Source organism: Callorhinchus milii, unplaced genomic scaffold, assembly GCF_018977255.1.
Source record: "Callorhinchus milii isolate IMCB2004 unplaced genomic scaffold, IMCB_Cmil_1.0 Scaffold1, whole genome shotgun sequence".
NCBI classification, from domain to species: domain Eukaryota; kingdom Metazoa; phylum Chordata; class Chondrichthyes; order Chimaeriformes; family Callorhinchidae; genus Callorhinchus; species Callorhinchus milii.
Window position 1 is genome coordinate 129,844,780 of NW_024704742.1, and position 17,124 is coordinate 129,861,903.

General features: G+C 41.0%; 1 protein-coding gene across 1 annotated transcript; it reads right to left on the reverse strand.

Annotated features, from left to right (window-relative positions):
* Positions 1-2,546: 2,546 nt before the first annotated feature.
* On the reverse strand, positions 2,547-16,866 carry LOC103181020 (gamma-secretase subunit APH-1A-like). Its single transcript, XM_042335609.1, has 6 exons — positions 16,701-16,866; positions 15,436-15,509; positions 12,005-12,127; positions 8,010-8,137; positions 6,392-6,515; positions 2,547-3,914 (listed from the first exon to the last, which is right to left on the reverse strand). Exons 1-6 carry the CDS (start codon positions 16,754-16,756, stop codon positions 3,898-3,900), a joined length of 522 nt encoding a protein of 173 aa, XP_042191543.1. The 5' UTR covers positions 16,757-16,866; the 3' UTR covers positions 2,547-3,897.
* Positions 16,867-17,124: the final 258 nt, after the last annotated feature.

A 17,124-nucleotide genomic window follows, 5' to 3' on the forward strand; every position in this document is an offset into this window, starting at 1 on the left:
ATCAAAGTCCTCAGTTAGTCAAATTGTTCATCTTAAACTACAACAGAATTCTCTTTCCTGAACAGACTTAAGATTGAATGCAATGTTAGTTGCCAATACTTAACATCACAAGAGATTTAATGAGTAAGCCAATCCCAATTACTGTGAAACATATCTCAAAAAATATACATAGGTCACAGAAATGATCGACTATGCACTGGTACTTGTGGACTGGCTGAAGATGTTCTTTCATGTTTGAGACCTGGATTCAAATGCAGCCCAGTCTAATGAATCAAGACTCTGCTGCCTCTGCTGGGTGTAACATTCAATGTGGAGACCTGTAGCATATTGGTTAGAGCACTCGCCTCACTAGCGAGAGCATCCGTGCAACAACACCTGGTGGTGATCAACCACTTGGAGACTTCTGAACCAGATGTTCAAAGTGTGAAAAAAGTTCAATTTCCTAACATTGCCATCAGCCCGTTCAGCACAAAAATCTATCTCAAAGAATAAGTAAAAAAATTACAATTATTTTTGACTATATTTTGGACATGTTCAAGCATCATAATAGGTTTCATAGAGTAAAACTGTGATTGTTGCTTTATTTACTCATCTTCAACAGAGTGATCAGTGACAACAAAAATTTACAATTGTATAGGGCCCGTCATGTCGGAAAGATATTCCAGTGCGCTGGAAATTTAGAAGATTAGCAGCATTTTCTTTTAAAAATAGGCTCACCTTCAATTTACTGACACAAGAGGGCAAAATTCTAGCAGGTTAAGCTTCAAGGGTCATGCTCGCTGACAGCCATCGGATTGTAATTGTATTGAACTATGTACTACGTACTAGATTCTGCCTTCCAAAGTTCAAGAACTTACCAGCAAGGGACTAGCTTCCATATTACAAAATATTGTGAGCAGCTATCCTAACTTCCTGCTGAGCAGAAAGACATTCACCCCATTTCTGAACAACAGCAACAACGATTTGCAATTATACAGCACTTAATACATTCATACCTTCATACAGGTAGCGTCTCGGAGCACTTAACTGCAGTGTGGTTTGATTTTTGAGTGTCATGGACCGTGAGTCAATAATAATAATAATAATCCTTGCATTTGATCTAGCGCCTTATCACATCTTCGAGATGTCGCAAAGCGCTTCACAGAATATACTGTAGAGTGAATTGACTGTGTATTTTGAGAGCATTACAAGTTAACACATTTCCCCATGCGAGAATGGGGTCAGAGTTTATAGACCAATGTATAGTCTGAGATTCCTAAAATATTCTATCGGCCAAAAATAGATTCCAATTTCTAGTTTCTGCCCCCACCCTTTGAACTCCTTCCCACAATCCCTTCACCTTGCTCCTACCCTTGCCCCCTTCAAGGCGCATCTCAAGACTCTCCTCTTCAACCCTTACAAATGATCATATATAACATTATGCCTGATGCCCATGTAAGTAAATTGAGGCAGCAATGTGCACTAACTACTGAACTACAGTTTATCCTGTGAAGTACTTTGATATGTCTGGACCACATTATGAGGCGCTATGTCAAATTGAAGCATCATTATATTATAACTGCCCCACCAACTTGTGATTGTTGGTACAGATTCTGACTACATTATTATAACCGGTAGATTTTTTCCACAATTTTTTCAAGAGCGCTGATTTCATTCAATGTCAATTCTGCATATGCTGAAACACAGATCATAGTGAATGATTGGGTGATGCCTAAAATAGATTGAACCAACTCGATTCCACTCCAAAAAAGGGTAGATTTAATTGCTGGGCACTTAATTTTTCCCATGTAGTGGATGATACCAACTGACGGAAGTTTGACCTAAACTTAAATTTGAACTCCGAACCCAGGTCAAAACTGGGTGGAGAATTCATCAACAAGAGGTGAAAAGCGTACATCAAATGCAAGGATTATTATTATTATTATTATGTGTTATAATTAAAAAATAATTGGCAACTTGAGAGCAGCATTTGAGTGCTGATTCCTGGGCCATCAACCTAACTCAGCTTATATCCTGTGAGCCTGCAATAAACTGCAGTTCTGTGTCCAACACTGCAATGGTGACTTGGTTTCAATCATCATACCAACTGCCAGACTGCAATTTGAAACAATATGGAAAATATAACTTCACTGATCATAATTTTCATTCCACATACAGAACTAATAGGTAAGGCACATTTATTGCATTGGGGATTATTTTGCTGACTGCTGTGAAATTATTAAAAATTTAAATTGAACAAATCAAGTGTCAGATACTCTGTAGCCAGATACTTACTAACTGTAGTGGAGCTACAGACACTTTTGAATCTGGATTGTACATATCATCATGCAATGAGACAGCATGCAAATGCAATGTGAAATAATCAACAATATTCTCCATAAAACAACAACTCCTGTGAATGTTCAAAATCCAGAAGAGTGTTGAATTGTAATCGAGGATCCAATGAAACTTTTAGCTGCACCTTACTCATATTGAAGAAAACATCAAGACTCCGGTTCAAGAAGGATCCAAAATAAATGTTTGAATAATTTGTTTTCCAGAGGGTGTGCAGTCACAAAAATAAAACTTATACTTTAATTACAAAGTGCTACATACTACAGATAAATGTTATATATACTGACAGTTCCATTTCATAAGATCATAAAAGACATCTGGATGAAGACCTTTCAGCTCATTTGGCCTCAACAACTTCCCATTACAGAATCGTACATAGGTCAAGCCAACTGGCCTCAGTCACTCTTCATGGTAATCAGTTCAATCTCTCATTTATCCTCTGTCAAAAAGGAATGATATAGTGTATGTCCTGCAACCATCCTTCCGTTGAATTTATATAGAACTATAAAATTGAAAACTTGGTATCAAAAAGGAATACGAATTTTAGCTTCTATGTAGATCAATTTTGTGAGAAATATTATGAAACACTTTACCGTCACAAAACAAGTTATCCAGAGATCTACTGACTTGAATTTGCATTACACTACCTGTATGTTGAGACTACTAGAAGCTTAGTACTCCCTCTCCATGGCTAACCACTACCACTTACCCAAGAAATTAAATAATCAAAGTTTAAATATGTCGAGAGAGTTTTCACAATTTCGATTTTTTACTTGATCTTTACTCAGAATCCAAGGTAGGTCTTGGGACATCCTCCTGACGTGAAAGGCGCTATACAAATGTAATTTTGTTGTTGTTGTTGTTGTAGGTTGGGGAAGGAGGAGAAACTTATGTAGATCTATGGAGAGGTGTGAACTTCCCATGAGCATGCGGGGAAGGGGAGAGAATCAAATTATAGCCATCATCTTTGTATCAGCCACACTTATTCTTAGCTGCACCGTACAGCCATATACGATTTTGTCTTAAGCAAGTTATAAGCATTTAATAACCATTCTTTATTATTTGTGGCTCATGATAATGTCAAAATATGATTTTATGGGGAAACCAATAAAACCCTAATACGTGTCAGTTTCAGGTCGTGAATATCACCTGGCTTACTATCCATTGCATAAACATGATGTAAAGAATAATATTTTCCTGGTTGTAATAAGACATGTATTTCTATTTTTAAAAAATACAATAATGTTAGTTCTAGGCTACTGCAAAAACTAAATCAATCATGGCATAAAGCTCTGTAATTGCAAATGTTTCCATTCATTATAAAGTTCTTTTGCACATAAGCACTCCCTTAAGAATTAAGTAGACCTGTGCTGAATTATTATCTTCTATTTACAACTGTTCCTTGTAATGCTTAGTGGCATGATATTGCTTCATTCATCTTCACACTTGAAATAAGTTCCACTCTTGTTGTCCAGCACTGTGTAGTTCCTGATGGGACGTCATCCCACAGCAGTGATTGTTGTGAATTTCTTTTCTATCAGGAGACAGTCCATAACAACAATGCTATTGGAGTTTCTTACCTAAAGCAAAGGAGTCAATCGTTAGTACATTCTTAACTTCGTACTCATTATTCTAACTTTTCTTAATGCCTTATTCCAAACCTTCTTTATCCAATTCTTTTTAAATGTCCGAAATGACCCTGCTCTAACAGAACCAGAACCGAGCCTTCAGCTCCCCTCTCGACTCTCTTCCCCCTTCTCGCTCCCTCCCATCCCTCCCCTCACCCTGACCATTTCCCCCCTCCTCGCTCCCTCCCCTCCCCTCACCCTGACCATTTCACCCCTGCTCGGGTCATGACCCAACTGTGCAGCGCCTTGGGACGTCCTCCTGACGTGAAAGGCGCTTTATAAATGGAATCTTGTTGTTGTTGTTGTTGTTGTGCAAATTATTCCGTACCTTGGCAATACAGCAACAACAAAATTACATTTGTAAAGTGCTCTTCACGTTAGGAAGACATCCCAAGGCGCTGGACAGAGTTATGGAACCGAGCCAATTGCTCACAGCAATATAGGTTAATCATAACCTCCCGACTCTTGTTCTCTATGCCCCTATTTATAAAGCCTAGTATCCCATGTGCCTTTTTTACAGCTTTATCTACCTGTCCTGCCACCTTCAAGGATTTATTAACCTGAACCCCCAGGTCTCTCTGTTCCTTCACCCCCCTTAAGATTGTATTACCTAGCTTATACTGCCTCCTCTCATTCTTTCTTCCAAAATGCATTACGTCATATTTCTCCACATTGAAATTAATCTGCCATGTGTCTGACCATTTTACCATACTGTCTATGTCTTCCTGCAGTTGGCTACTATTCTTCTCACTGTTTACTACCCTACCTAACTTTGTGTCGTCCGCAAACTTGGAAACGGTATACCCAAGTCCAGATCATTTATATATGTTAAGAAGAGCAGTGGTCCCAACACCAATCCCTGGTGGACGTCACTGTACACTTCCCTCCAGTTAGAAAAGCAGCCGTTCACTACAACTCTCTGCTTTCTGTCTCCCAGCCAGTTCTGGATCTATGCTGCCACTGTCCATTTTATACCATGGGCTTCTATTTTTCTTACAAGTCTTTTATGTGGCACTTTGTCAAATGCCTTTTGAAAGTCCATATAAACTACATCAACTGCATTACCTTCATCCACCTTTTCTATTACCTCATCAAAAAATTCTACTAGATTTGTTAGGCAAGATTTGCCTTTAACAAATCTGTGCTGGCTGTCCCTAATTAACCCATATTTTTCTGAGTGAAGATTTATTCTATCCAGGAGTTTCCCCACTACTGATGTTAGGCTGACTGGCCTGTAGTTCCCAAGTTTGTCCTTCTGTCCCTTTTTGTACAGGGGAGTCACATTGGCCACTCTCCAGTCCTGTGGCACCACTCCTGTGTCCAACAAAGATTGAAAAATTGTAGCCAAGGCCTCCACTATTTGTACCCGTGCCTCCCATAGTAACCTTGGTTGCATTCCGTCCGGATCGGGCGACTTATCTACCTTGAGCCCAGTCAACTTTTTCAGTACTTCCTCTCTGTTTATACTTATCCTATCCATTTCCTCTACCCTCTCCTCCGATACTGCGGCATTTGGTGCATCCACTTCTTTTGTGAAGACAGATGCAAAGTATTCATTCAGTACATCAGCCATGCCCTCTGTCTCCACAATAAGATTTCTGCCTTGGTCCTTAATTGGCCCCACCCTACCTTTGACTAACCTTTTTGTTCTTGATGTTTGTAAAATATTTTCGGATAACCTTTAATGTTAACCACTAACCTTTTTGTGTATAATCTTTTTGCCCCTCTTATTTCCTTTTTAAGTTCTCTTCTGTACTTCCTATATCCTATTTGGTTGTTTTCTGTATCTTGGGCTTGACATTTGTCATACGCCTCCCTTTTCTGCTTCATTCTAGATACAATTACCTTTGTCATCCAGGGAGGTTTGGATGCCCTACTTTTCCCTTTTCTGGGAATGTATTTGTTCTGTCCCCGAGCTATCTCATCCTTGAAGGGTTCTTACTTACTGCTAAGTAGACAGAGGCGAATGGAGTAAGGAAACTTGCCCAACTTTTCGCCCTGCCCAGGAATCGATCGCAGGTCCTCCAGCCTGTGAGGCAAGCACTCTAACCACTGAGCTACAGGACTCCACGAGTAACTCCCATAGTAACAATCTTGGAACTCCTGCTCTTGAATGCATTATCAGTGAAAAGAGTTTCTCACAATCAATTCCCTCGTATCTATTCATTATGTTGAAACACCTCCACCCTATCAACAACCTTCTCTGCTCCAACAGGAAGGCTCCAAACACATCGGCAGAAACTAGTGTCTCTAACCCAACCTTTTAGCCAGTGAAGGTGCATAGAATAGATAACTTTAGAAGGTGGGAAAAAGTAGAAATAATTTGAAATCAAAAGGAAACAGAAAAGTTGTTATAAGAATTTTTCTGGCATCTGTAGGTTTTTTTCCTTTATATTATTCAAACTATCGATATAGATATAAAGACTTACGTGTGAAGAAATGCTGAAGATTTTCAAATGATCCCCCTGATGTGAAGTAAGCCCAGGCTGCCATGACAACCATAATCACATACGCTGGAATAAGGCTTACCTCGTAAAATGGATTCAGAAATGTCTGGGGGTAGAAATGAAAAATATACTGTATTTTTACCAATATACCGAGTTTGAACAGCAATATAAAGCAAACATACATAACAGAAATTAAACAAGCATAACGCACACTGAACCCTCTCGGCAGCTTAAACAAATGTTTCACTGATGGCTTGATGGACGAATCCCTGTCGGGTATGGAGCCATAGAGAGTAGCAAGATTGCACAGAGCTGAAATTCCAGCTTCTATTACGTGCCGCAACTTTAGCTATCTGTGATTATAATGGGGAAAGTCTTCAATGACTTGACATTGTAAATGCTGCTCTGCAAATTCCTGTTCAAAATTTCATCCAATAGTTTTCAGCTTTTTCTTTTTTTCGAATTTTTTAAATCTATATACATATATTTGTATTATATTTATCTGTTCTGTGTGCCAGTCTTCCACTGGAGTGGCAGTAGAAGTGTTAACATCTGCTTCACTGTAGGTGATAGGGAAAAACATACACCAGCCAGAATACCCGCTGTAACTCACTGACTCCTGCTGGTATCTATGAAGACAAGTTCTGACTCAGCCAGGATTTTTTTCCCCATTCCCCATATGGTTAAAAAGCCCTGTCAACATTCACTGTCCAGGCACACACGTGAAGAACAGTGATTTGGGCAAGATATCAGACAACTGCCAGTACCTGAGTTATTGCCCCAGCACAAGTTATTGCTTTAAGGAGGGGCAGAAAAGGAAGATAATAAAAGGTTCGGTTTATTGTTCACTTCTGACTAAAATATTCCCCTCTCTCATTGCTGCTGAAATTTTGGGGAGAAAAGATTGCAACAAGTTACTGAACGGACAAGTCTGTTGACGTATCCTTAGGTTAGCTACTACACCCAGAGGCGTCAGGTGAAAATATTTTGGGGTATAAATGTTGACCACAGGCTCCCGATTTCCAGGGACAGGCCCCAGATGAGGTATTGTGTCCATGGAGCCAAATTTGCCCTGTCTTGAGTTCAGCAACAAACTGAGCAACTACAATAACATTCTAAAACAGATACACTCCTCAGAGAAACTCAGCCACTAATCCAACAAGCTTCTCCAGTACTGCCAACGTCAGCAAATGTGGTGATTTCAAGTTTTTCATAAATTTGTCCCCGGATTTGTTTTACAAAATGTAGTCACCCTACAAGGGGGGGTGCTGAGTAAAACTCAGTTAAAGGGTCAGTCCCCTTTAAGGCAAGCAGGTTGACAGCAATGCTTTACTTCTCTAATGAGGCACAGGAGATTTCATCTAATAAACCACGGAAATTTGCTCTTTCCCTGTATTCTTATTGCACAGGAAAATTTTGCATTTTCTTCGCAACAATAAAAATCAATTCTTCAAAGGTACTGTGATAAATATTTACCCTAATATTATTGCACGAGGCATCTATTCCACAAAATTAAAGTTGAAACCATGAACATACTACAGGAGGAAGTGACAACATCAATGTGTAAAATGTTCAAAATAGAACAAAGCGGAAATCTCACCAGTCCTGAGACCAGGAAGTGTGTTGCAATGACTGCCATGATAGCCCACCACCGCTTATTCTCAAATCCATCAAAGAATATTACGCTCCAGAACGTATGCAGGAGAATGATGGCCATCGTCATAAAAGCTGCAAAAAGAAAATACTATAGTATTTATTCAACCGTCAAGATTCCACGCCACCGGGATATTCACTGAAGCAAACGTGGGTGTTTGGATCCAATGATGGTAATAATAATCCTTGCATTTGATATAGCTTTATCACGTCATTGAGATGTCTTAAAGCACTTCACAGAATATATTGTAAAGTGGATTTGACTGTATATTGTGGGTGAAACAGCAACCAATTCCGCAAAGCAATATCCTACAAATATCGTGGATTGAGTGACCACATTTTTTTAAGCTATTATTAACTGTGGAAAGGGATCCGCCAATCAACTAACAACAGGGTTCCTACTTTTGATGGAGTAAGGAACCTTGCGTGTGAAGTAAACTTGCCTCAGGTTTTGCTCCATCCAGGAATCGAACCTGGGTCCTCTCACTTGCGAGGCAAGTGTTCTAACACTATGCTACAAACATGATAAACTGCAGGTCTATGGAAGTGGACAGAATTATTTCATACCTTGTATGAAATAGTATTAAATTGGTGTTTAGTACTAAATTGTTAGAACTTTACAACTTTCCTAGCTCTGGACTCCTCAGGCTCTCAGGGTAAATGGTATCACCCATACAAGAGAAGTAATAGTTTGACAAAAGAAACCAACCAATTTAAGAAAAAAAGACATTATTGAAAACAGCATGTTTATTTCAGGTTACCTGGAATATCCATCAGTCGTGCTTTTGTGAGTATACTTCAATGGTAGATTCTAAACATTTCCTTAACTATTTATAAATGGGGGAAAATCCTTTAAAAAAATCATTCAGTCAATGTGCAATGTAGCCCCGCAGTGCACTCATTTAATCAGGATGAAATGTTTAAAACAGAGCCTTGTTCATTTTTTATATAACTTTTTATTTTATAAAATAATTAGTGGAAAAATTCACTGCTGTGAATTATACTGGAGTTCAATGTGTTTTTTCCTGGTTTCATTTGGCAAACATAGCAAATTATTTGGCTGACTCACAAGTACTGAACTTGAGTTTTAACAGTAAAGCATTATCTACCAGTTGGGGGTGTCAGCTATTTTAAATACTATACACATCAAGCTGAGAAAACTATTTAAATATCAGCAGGTCTTCTGTGTGGTACAGAGCAGAACTGAACATACAAAATTACAGCACGTTCAATCCATCCGTCAAATGTTGATTCTCGAGCATTTCAAGAGCAACACTTCAACCACTGTGTCCTCATGGGAGATTCTGTCCCTCAACTCATGACATTGAACAGTATTAATCCTCATCTGCTATACCATGTTTGCTAAAGATCATGTTAGGTTGTTTAAATTTGAGTTGGCATATCAAATACAAGAAGCCCCACAAATATAGACCGCCCAACAAATTAAAAAAACAGCCATTTATCAGCAATAAATTTGTGACCGCCATCTTATTTGGAAAAATCTGAAGGGAGTACTCCAGTGAAGTTAAAACATTACGACACAAAGCCCAGCCATTAAACATTTAAAGTTTGCAGTTTTCCTTGATGTGGTAATTGTTGCCAACTGCTCGTTTAATACTTTTCTTCTGTATTTTATGTAAAATGTCAGAAATCAAGGAATTCTAATTTTCTTGCAGCATAGTTGCAAACCAGTTGCAGACTTTTGTTAATCATTGATTAAGCCTCAAGATTACTTCATTAAACACAATATGTTAAAATTTGCAGTTTCATATCATTTGTACAAAACAGCTCATCAATATCAAAAGACAGCTATCATCTTCCTAAATCATATCATCAGCAAAACCACATCCACTTTTGAACTTCTTACTGCGTAAAACAAAAATGTTTGGACTCGTGGGTAAGAGGGCTAACAATTGAGCCATTCTGCCAGTGAATAGACACAACACAGCAGCCACTACAAATGCTTGTACTTATAAAGGAATCAATGTAATGCTACATGATAAAATGACACAAAGAAAAAAACCACTAAGCCAGAAAGAAGTCTCTACAAGTGGAATCGGGGAATCTCACTTTCACTTTACACATGAAAATAAATGAATCTGAAAGCTCCCAAGAAGAAGAAAGGTTTGCCTGGTGACTCAGTCTTCCAATAAGCAAACCCTACTGTCGTCCCATTACAGCATCAAGTGTTTTCCTAATTGGAAGGCTGGAATGTCAAAACCTGAAACAAAAGTTCTCAAAAGACTGTTTTTAGATGCATGATTTGTATACTCGTGGAATCCTGTAGCTTGTTGTTTAGAGCACTCGCCTCGCAAGCAAAAGGACCTGGGTTCGATTCCCAGCAGGGCGAAACTTTGGGCAAGTTTCCTTACTCCACATGCCTCTGTTCACCTACCGGTTGTTAGTCAATTTCAGATCACCTTTCTGGGGGTAATAATTCCTCCAAGAAAATAAAATAAAAATATAATTTGGTCAATCAATCCACGATTGTTTGTGGGACTGCTGTGCACAATTGGCTGCCATGTTTCTCCCACAAAAAAATATACAATCAATTCACTTTACAGTATATTCTGTGAAGCGCTTTGAGACGTCTCATAGACGTCTCAAAGACTCAAAGTTCGAGTCCTACCTCACAAACCACCAGCAGTACAACTGGACAAACGGCTTCTCCTCCCACTCTCACCCAGTCACCTGCAGGGTACCCCAAGGATCCATCCTTGGCCCCTTCCGCTTTCTGATCTACATGCTCCCTCTTGGGGATGTCATCTGCAGACATGGGGTACATTTCCACACGTATCCAGATGTCACCCAACTCTATTTTTCCACCCGTCTTTGCGACCCGCAGTCCCCTGATGTTCTGTCAGCCTGCCTGTCAGATCTCAGGGGCTGGATGAGCGCAAACTTCCTCCAGCTGAACGTTAACAAGAGGAAGCCATACTCTTTGGCTCTCGTCAACGTCTAAAATCTCACGGCTTTCACCTCCTCCACCTACCCGACCTCCCCCTAAAACTCTCCGAACCCATACGCAACCTAGGCATCAGGTTCAACCCCCAATTATCCTTCCTCCCCCACATCCGGTCCCTCACCAGCACCACCTCCGACGCATCACCCGTCTCTGCCAATACCTCTCCCAAAAAGCCGATGAAACACTGGTCCATGCCTTTGTCACCTCTCGGCTGGACTACTCTAACGCCATCCTCACCGGTCTCCCATCCACTAGCATCCATAAAATCAAAATCATTCAAAACTCTGCCGCCCTCATTCTCACCCGCACAAAACTCCGCTCCCCGATTACCCCAGTCCTTGCCAGACTGCACCGGATGCCTATCCCAGAGAGGATCGACTTCAAGATCCTCACCTTTGTATTCAAGTCCCTGCACTCCTCTGCACCCCCCTACCTCTCTGACCTCCTCTCTCCTCAAAACAGTACCCGTTGCCTCCATTCCTCCGGGTCTGGCCTCCTCCTCTTCTCCCAAGTCCTCCGCTCCATCCTCGGCGGCTGTGTCTTCAGCCACTATACCCTGAGGCTCTGGAACTGCCTTCCTCACTCCCTTCACCTCGCTCCCTCCCTTCCCATTTTCAGGTCTCTGCTGAAGACCTTTCTTTTTGACCGTGCCTTTGGTCACCTTCCTCCCCCCGGTTCGGTCCCGGGATCCGTTACTGTAAAGCGCTCTGAAACGCCGTCCGGCGTGGAGGGCCCTATATAAATCCAGGTTGTTGTTGTTGTTGTTGTTGTTGTGATAAGGCACTATATCAAATGCAAGGATTATTATTATTATTCTCAAGCTTTCTTGGATTTAAGCAAGAAACAAGAGAATTATGAAAGTAGTTTATTTCTGAAATAATAATAATAATAATCCTTGCATTTAATATAGTGGTTTTCACATCTTCTAGAAATGTTAGAAAAAAACACAAGGTGGTTTCAGTAGCTATGATATTTACCTGACGTGAGGAAATAATACTGAGAATCATGAAAGATGCCCACGGTCCCTGGTCCTGCTGAATCTGCAAGGATGTTGACAACTGAGAAAGCTCCACTCATGATTCCAAATCCCAGTCCTCCCACTGAAAAAAAAATGAAATGTTGTAAATGTAATCTTAATTCTAAAATGTAGCTTGTCATTCATTAAAAGAAATGTATGGGGCTGCAATTCAGATTCTCCTAAATAATAATAATAAACCTTGCATTTGATATAGCACCTTATCACATCTTCGAGACAACAACAAAATTACATTTGTATAACGGCTTTCACATCGGGAGGACGTCCCAAAGCACTGGATAGACAGAGTTATGGACCTGAGCTGGAGTTCGAGGTTGGCAAGTGTGGAGGGCAGCAGGGGAAGCAGGGAGATCGAAAGCACGGTTGAAGAGGGGGGTGTTGAGATGGGTCTTGAAGGCGGCAAGGCAGGGGGTGAGGCAGATAGACTGCGGGATGGAGTTCCAGAGGGTGGGGACAGAGTGGCAGAAGGCCCACCCGCCAATAGTGGGGCGGGCGAGGCGGGGAACATGGAGCAGGCTGGAGCCCGCTGATTGGAGGGAGCGAACAGGGTGGTAAGGGTGTTAGGAGGTCGCAGAGGTAGGGAGGAGCAAAGACCATGGAGGGTTTTGAAGGTGAGGACCAGGATCCTGAACTGTATCCTCAGTGGAGTCGGGCGAGGATAGGAGTGATAAGAGTCACAGAAGCTTAGTGTGGGAGATGATGAGGGCTGCAGAGTTCTGGATAATCTGCAGCCTATGGAGGGAGCAGTTGGGGAGGCTGACAAGCGATGAGTTTGCATAGTCAAGCCTCGATGTAATGAAAGCATGTATGAGGATTTTGGCGGCCTGCGGAGTGAGACAGAGGCAGAGACGGGCGATGTTGGGGAGGTGGGGGAAGGCAGAGCGGGTCATGGCGCAGATATGGGGTAGAAAGGATAGTTGAGAGTCGAGCAAGACGCCAAGGTTCTGGACTGGCTTAGCAAGGTGGAGTGTTCAACCATGGATGGTGATGCAGTCAGCGCCTGAGGTAAGGAGGCGCCGACGGGAGCCAATCAGGAAAACCTTGGTCTTATTGACGTCTCAAAGCGCTTCAGAGGATACACTGTAAAATGAATTGATTGCGTATTTTGTGGGCAAAACGCACCAGTCAATTGCGCACAGCAGTGACCCACAAACAGTCGTGGATTGAGTGTCAAAAAAAATTTTTTAAAACATTTTTTGAAGGGATCCCGGAAAATGTATCCGTTGGCCTGAGATCACAAGGTACAGAGATAGAGAGAGAGAGAGGAGCTGATATTTAAGACCCAGAACAAATGTAAAGTCTCACTAGTCTTGTTTAAAAAGCAGTTTGCTTCATCACACCTCTGCCTTTGTCACCTCTCGGCTGGACTAATCTAACGCCCTCCTCGCCAGTCTCCCATCCACTACCATCCATAAAATCCATTTCATTCAAAACTCTGCCGCCCGCATTCTCACTCGCATGAAACTCCGCTCCCCAATCACCCCACTCCTTGCCAGACTGCACCGGCTGCCTATCCCAGAGAGGATCGATTTCAAGATCCTCACCTTTGTATTCAAGTCCCTGCACTCCTCTGCACCCCCCGACCTCTCTGACCTCCTCTCTCCTCAAAACGGTACCCGTTGCCTCCGTTCCTCTGGGTCTGGCCTCTTCCTCGTCCCCAAGTCCTCCGCTCCACCCTCGGCGGCCGTGCCTTCAGCCACTATGCCCGAGGCTCTGGAACTGCCTTCCTCACTCCCTTTACCTCGCTCCCTCCCTTCCCATTTTCAGGTCTCTGCTGAACGCGCCTTTGGTCACCTCCCCCCCCCTCCCCCTGGCTCTGTCCCGGGATCTGTTACTGTAAAGCCTCTGAAACACCGAGGGCGCTATATAAATCCAAGTTGTTGTTGTTGTTGTTGCCGCTCAAGCCAAGATTCATTCATTCTCTCTCTCTCTCTGTTACTCTGTGGCTGCAGTATGCATAATCTACAGAATGCACAGCAGCAACACACCAACACTCAGGAGAACAAAAATAGTGATCATCATGGGAACCCCATCAAATCCAAGTTTCGGTCCAAGTCACTCACTATCGGACTTGGACATATCCAATAGGGGGTTGAAGAAAATTTTTTTGGAAGTCTCAACCCCACATTATTGTGGGAGCATCATTCACAAGGACTAAAGGGGTTTAAAGAGAAGGCCCATCACCACTCTTACAGTGCAACTAGGTGTGGGCAATCAACACTGGCTATGTGACTCACATCCCAAGTGTGTATAAAAAAATTCTCCTAATCCATTTATAGAGTACTTTGGGGTTGCAGCCACTATACTTCAGATTTGATCTTACCTTCTCCAAGCTTCTCATAAGGCCCATTAAAGTTCACTTAGAATCACAGAATCATAGAACTTGTGCTTTTTTTGAAAAATGTTTCACAGAATATTTAAGTCATTGATCTGCCACTGGCTGATACTCTCATGTACCAGTAAATGATTTATTTTAGCAGGTGGTATTCAAATTATGTTTGCCTTAAGGTCAACAAATACATCTTGTTTGATGTGCAAGTTATAAAAGCTTGATCTGATAATCTTTACCATACACCGATCCCAGATTGATAGAATGATTAATGATAAATTAAATGGAAGAAGGGATACAGAGGGTATTTCAAACAGAATCTTTAGCAATAAATCGATTACTTTCATCTCTAATAGAGTACAGATTCTCCAGAGATTCTCCAGATTCTCGTGGAGTCCTGTAGCTCAGTGGTTAGAGCACTCGCTTTGCAAGTGAGAGACCTGAGTTCAATTCCAGGCAGGTCAGGGCGAAACCTTGGGCAAGTTTCCTTACTCCACACAGAGCCTAATAATAATCCCTCCAAAAAAAAAACCAATAATAAATTGGTCATTTTCAATCTACGACTGTTTGTGGGACATTGCTGTGCGCAATTGGCTGCCGCGTTCGCCCACAAATATACAGTCAATTCACTTTACAGTATATTCTGTGAAGTGCTTTGGGACGTCCTCCCGACGTGAAAAGCGCTATATCAAATGCAAGGATTATTATTATTATTATTATTAGATGCATATATCTCATCACCGATTAGATAGTAATGAGTGACTTTTGACACCTACCTGAGAAATAAAAGAAAGCTGTACAGTATTTTATGTGGCTGTGACTTAGTCTCTTAAAAGTACCTTAAATAGCCACTGTATAATCTAAAAGTGGATTTGAACACCACTCAACTAATCCACGTTGTAATTCATCTATTCATCTGGGATTGCAAGCGATTTAAGAACTCGATTAAACCCTAAATGTCATTCCACAGTTTATGCATTGCCAGGCAATATGAACTGCATCCAGTACCACTGTTCTTACATTTTCTAATAAAATGATCTTACCATAGGCCATTTGCTGCACTGTTAGAGGTGACTGTCCATCTTCACTTAGTGCTGAGAGACCTTCGATGGCCTTTCTAAAAGATAAAAATTACTTATCAATTATGTTCAGTAATTATAATGCCCTTCTTTATAGCACTGCATCATTTACAGCTGAATAAGTGTGAACGGTAATGGGATTCCAGATTTTATATGTAGATATTGAATATAAATCAAGGAAATTAAGTTGAATTTATACAAGACATTGGTTAGACTTTAAGTACTACATGCAATTCTGTGCCTCCGATTATAGAAAGGATATCAAAGCCATGGAAACAATGCAGCATCAGCTCACACAAACGATAGCAGTGATATAAAATGATACCACAAATGATACGAGGGAAGGGAGTATATATTGATTGGCAGTATCTTGCAAGGAGCTGAAGAGCAAAGGGATTTAGGAGGGTAGGTACAGAAGTCATTGAAAGTTGCATTGCAACTGACAAAGGCTGTAAAGCAAACTAATAGGGTTATATGTACAGGAGCATAATGATAACTTTGTACATATCATTGGTTAGGCCGCAACTGGAGTACTGTGTCCAGTTACAGGCACCTCACTTCAGAAAAGATATTAAGGTCTTAGAGCTGTGCTCAGTGAAGAAGTAACCTATACATTTCTACCATGATATACTTCAGCATCTCAATTAGTGGAGTCCTGTAGCTCAGTGGTTAGAGCACTCGCTTTGCAAGCGAGAGACCTGAGTTCAATTCCAGGCAGAGGGCGAAACCTTGGGCAAGTTTCCTTACTCCACACAGAGCCTAATAATAATCCCTCCAAAACCAAAAACAATGATAAATTGGTCATTTTCAATCTACGACTGTTTGTGGGACATTGCTGTGCGCAATTGGCTGCCGCGTTCGCCCACAAATATACAGTCAATTCACTTTACAGTGCGTTCTGTGAAGCGCTTTGGGACGTCCTCCCGATGTGAAAAGCGCTATATCAAATGCAAGGGTTATTATTATTATTATTATCCTGTCAGGATTAGTACTGAAAAAAATTCTTGCACTTGCTCCCAACGAGGGAGGAAAAGTCTTTTCTATATATTCCTTAATGGTTTTGCTGCTTGCATGTCTAATCAGTTCCCTTTTAAACAATTCTGTTGCCCACTGTGGAAAGTGATTACCACAAAGGTCACTTCCGGTAATGAATCCAAATTTTTTGTCTAACATTTCAGAGACAAATGGGGATGGGAGGATTGGCACAAAGGTTCACACGTTATACATACCTTAGCAGTTTGTAATAAGCAAAGCGAAAGACTTCCTGCAGTAATACTGAGAACATGACACCAAAGATGATGAGTGTTTTCTGTAGCTGTGCATCATTTTCATTGCTAGCCTTTACAGCAATAAACCAAACTAATGAAGATAGGAGCAAGGACAGCAACCAGAAAAAGGCCCTATAATACAAATATTATTTGATTATTCATTTACAATAAATTAATGGCAATAAAACCTCAGTCTTAGTAAACAATGAATTTGTCAATAATCACAGACATGGCTAAGCAGGAGGATGGAATTCAATACTTACAAGGCCACAAGGCATTCAAGAAAGATAAAAACAATAATAATCTTTACATTTGATAGAGTGCCTTTCCACATTGTTGAAACATTGCAAGGCATTTTACAAGATTTCTGTATAATGAATGTGTA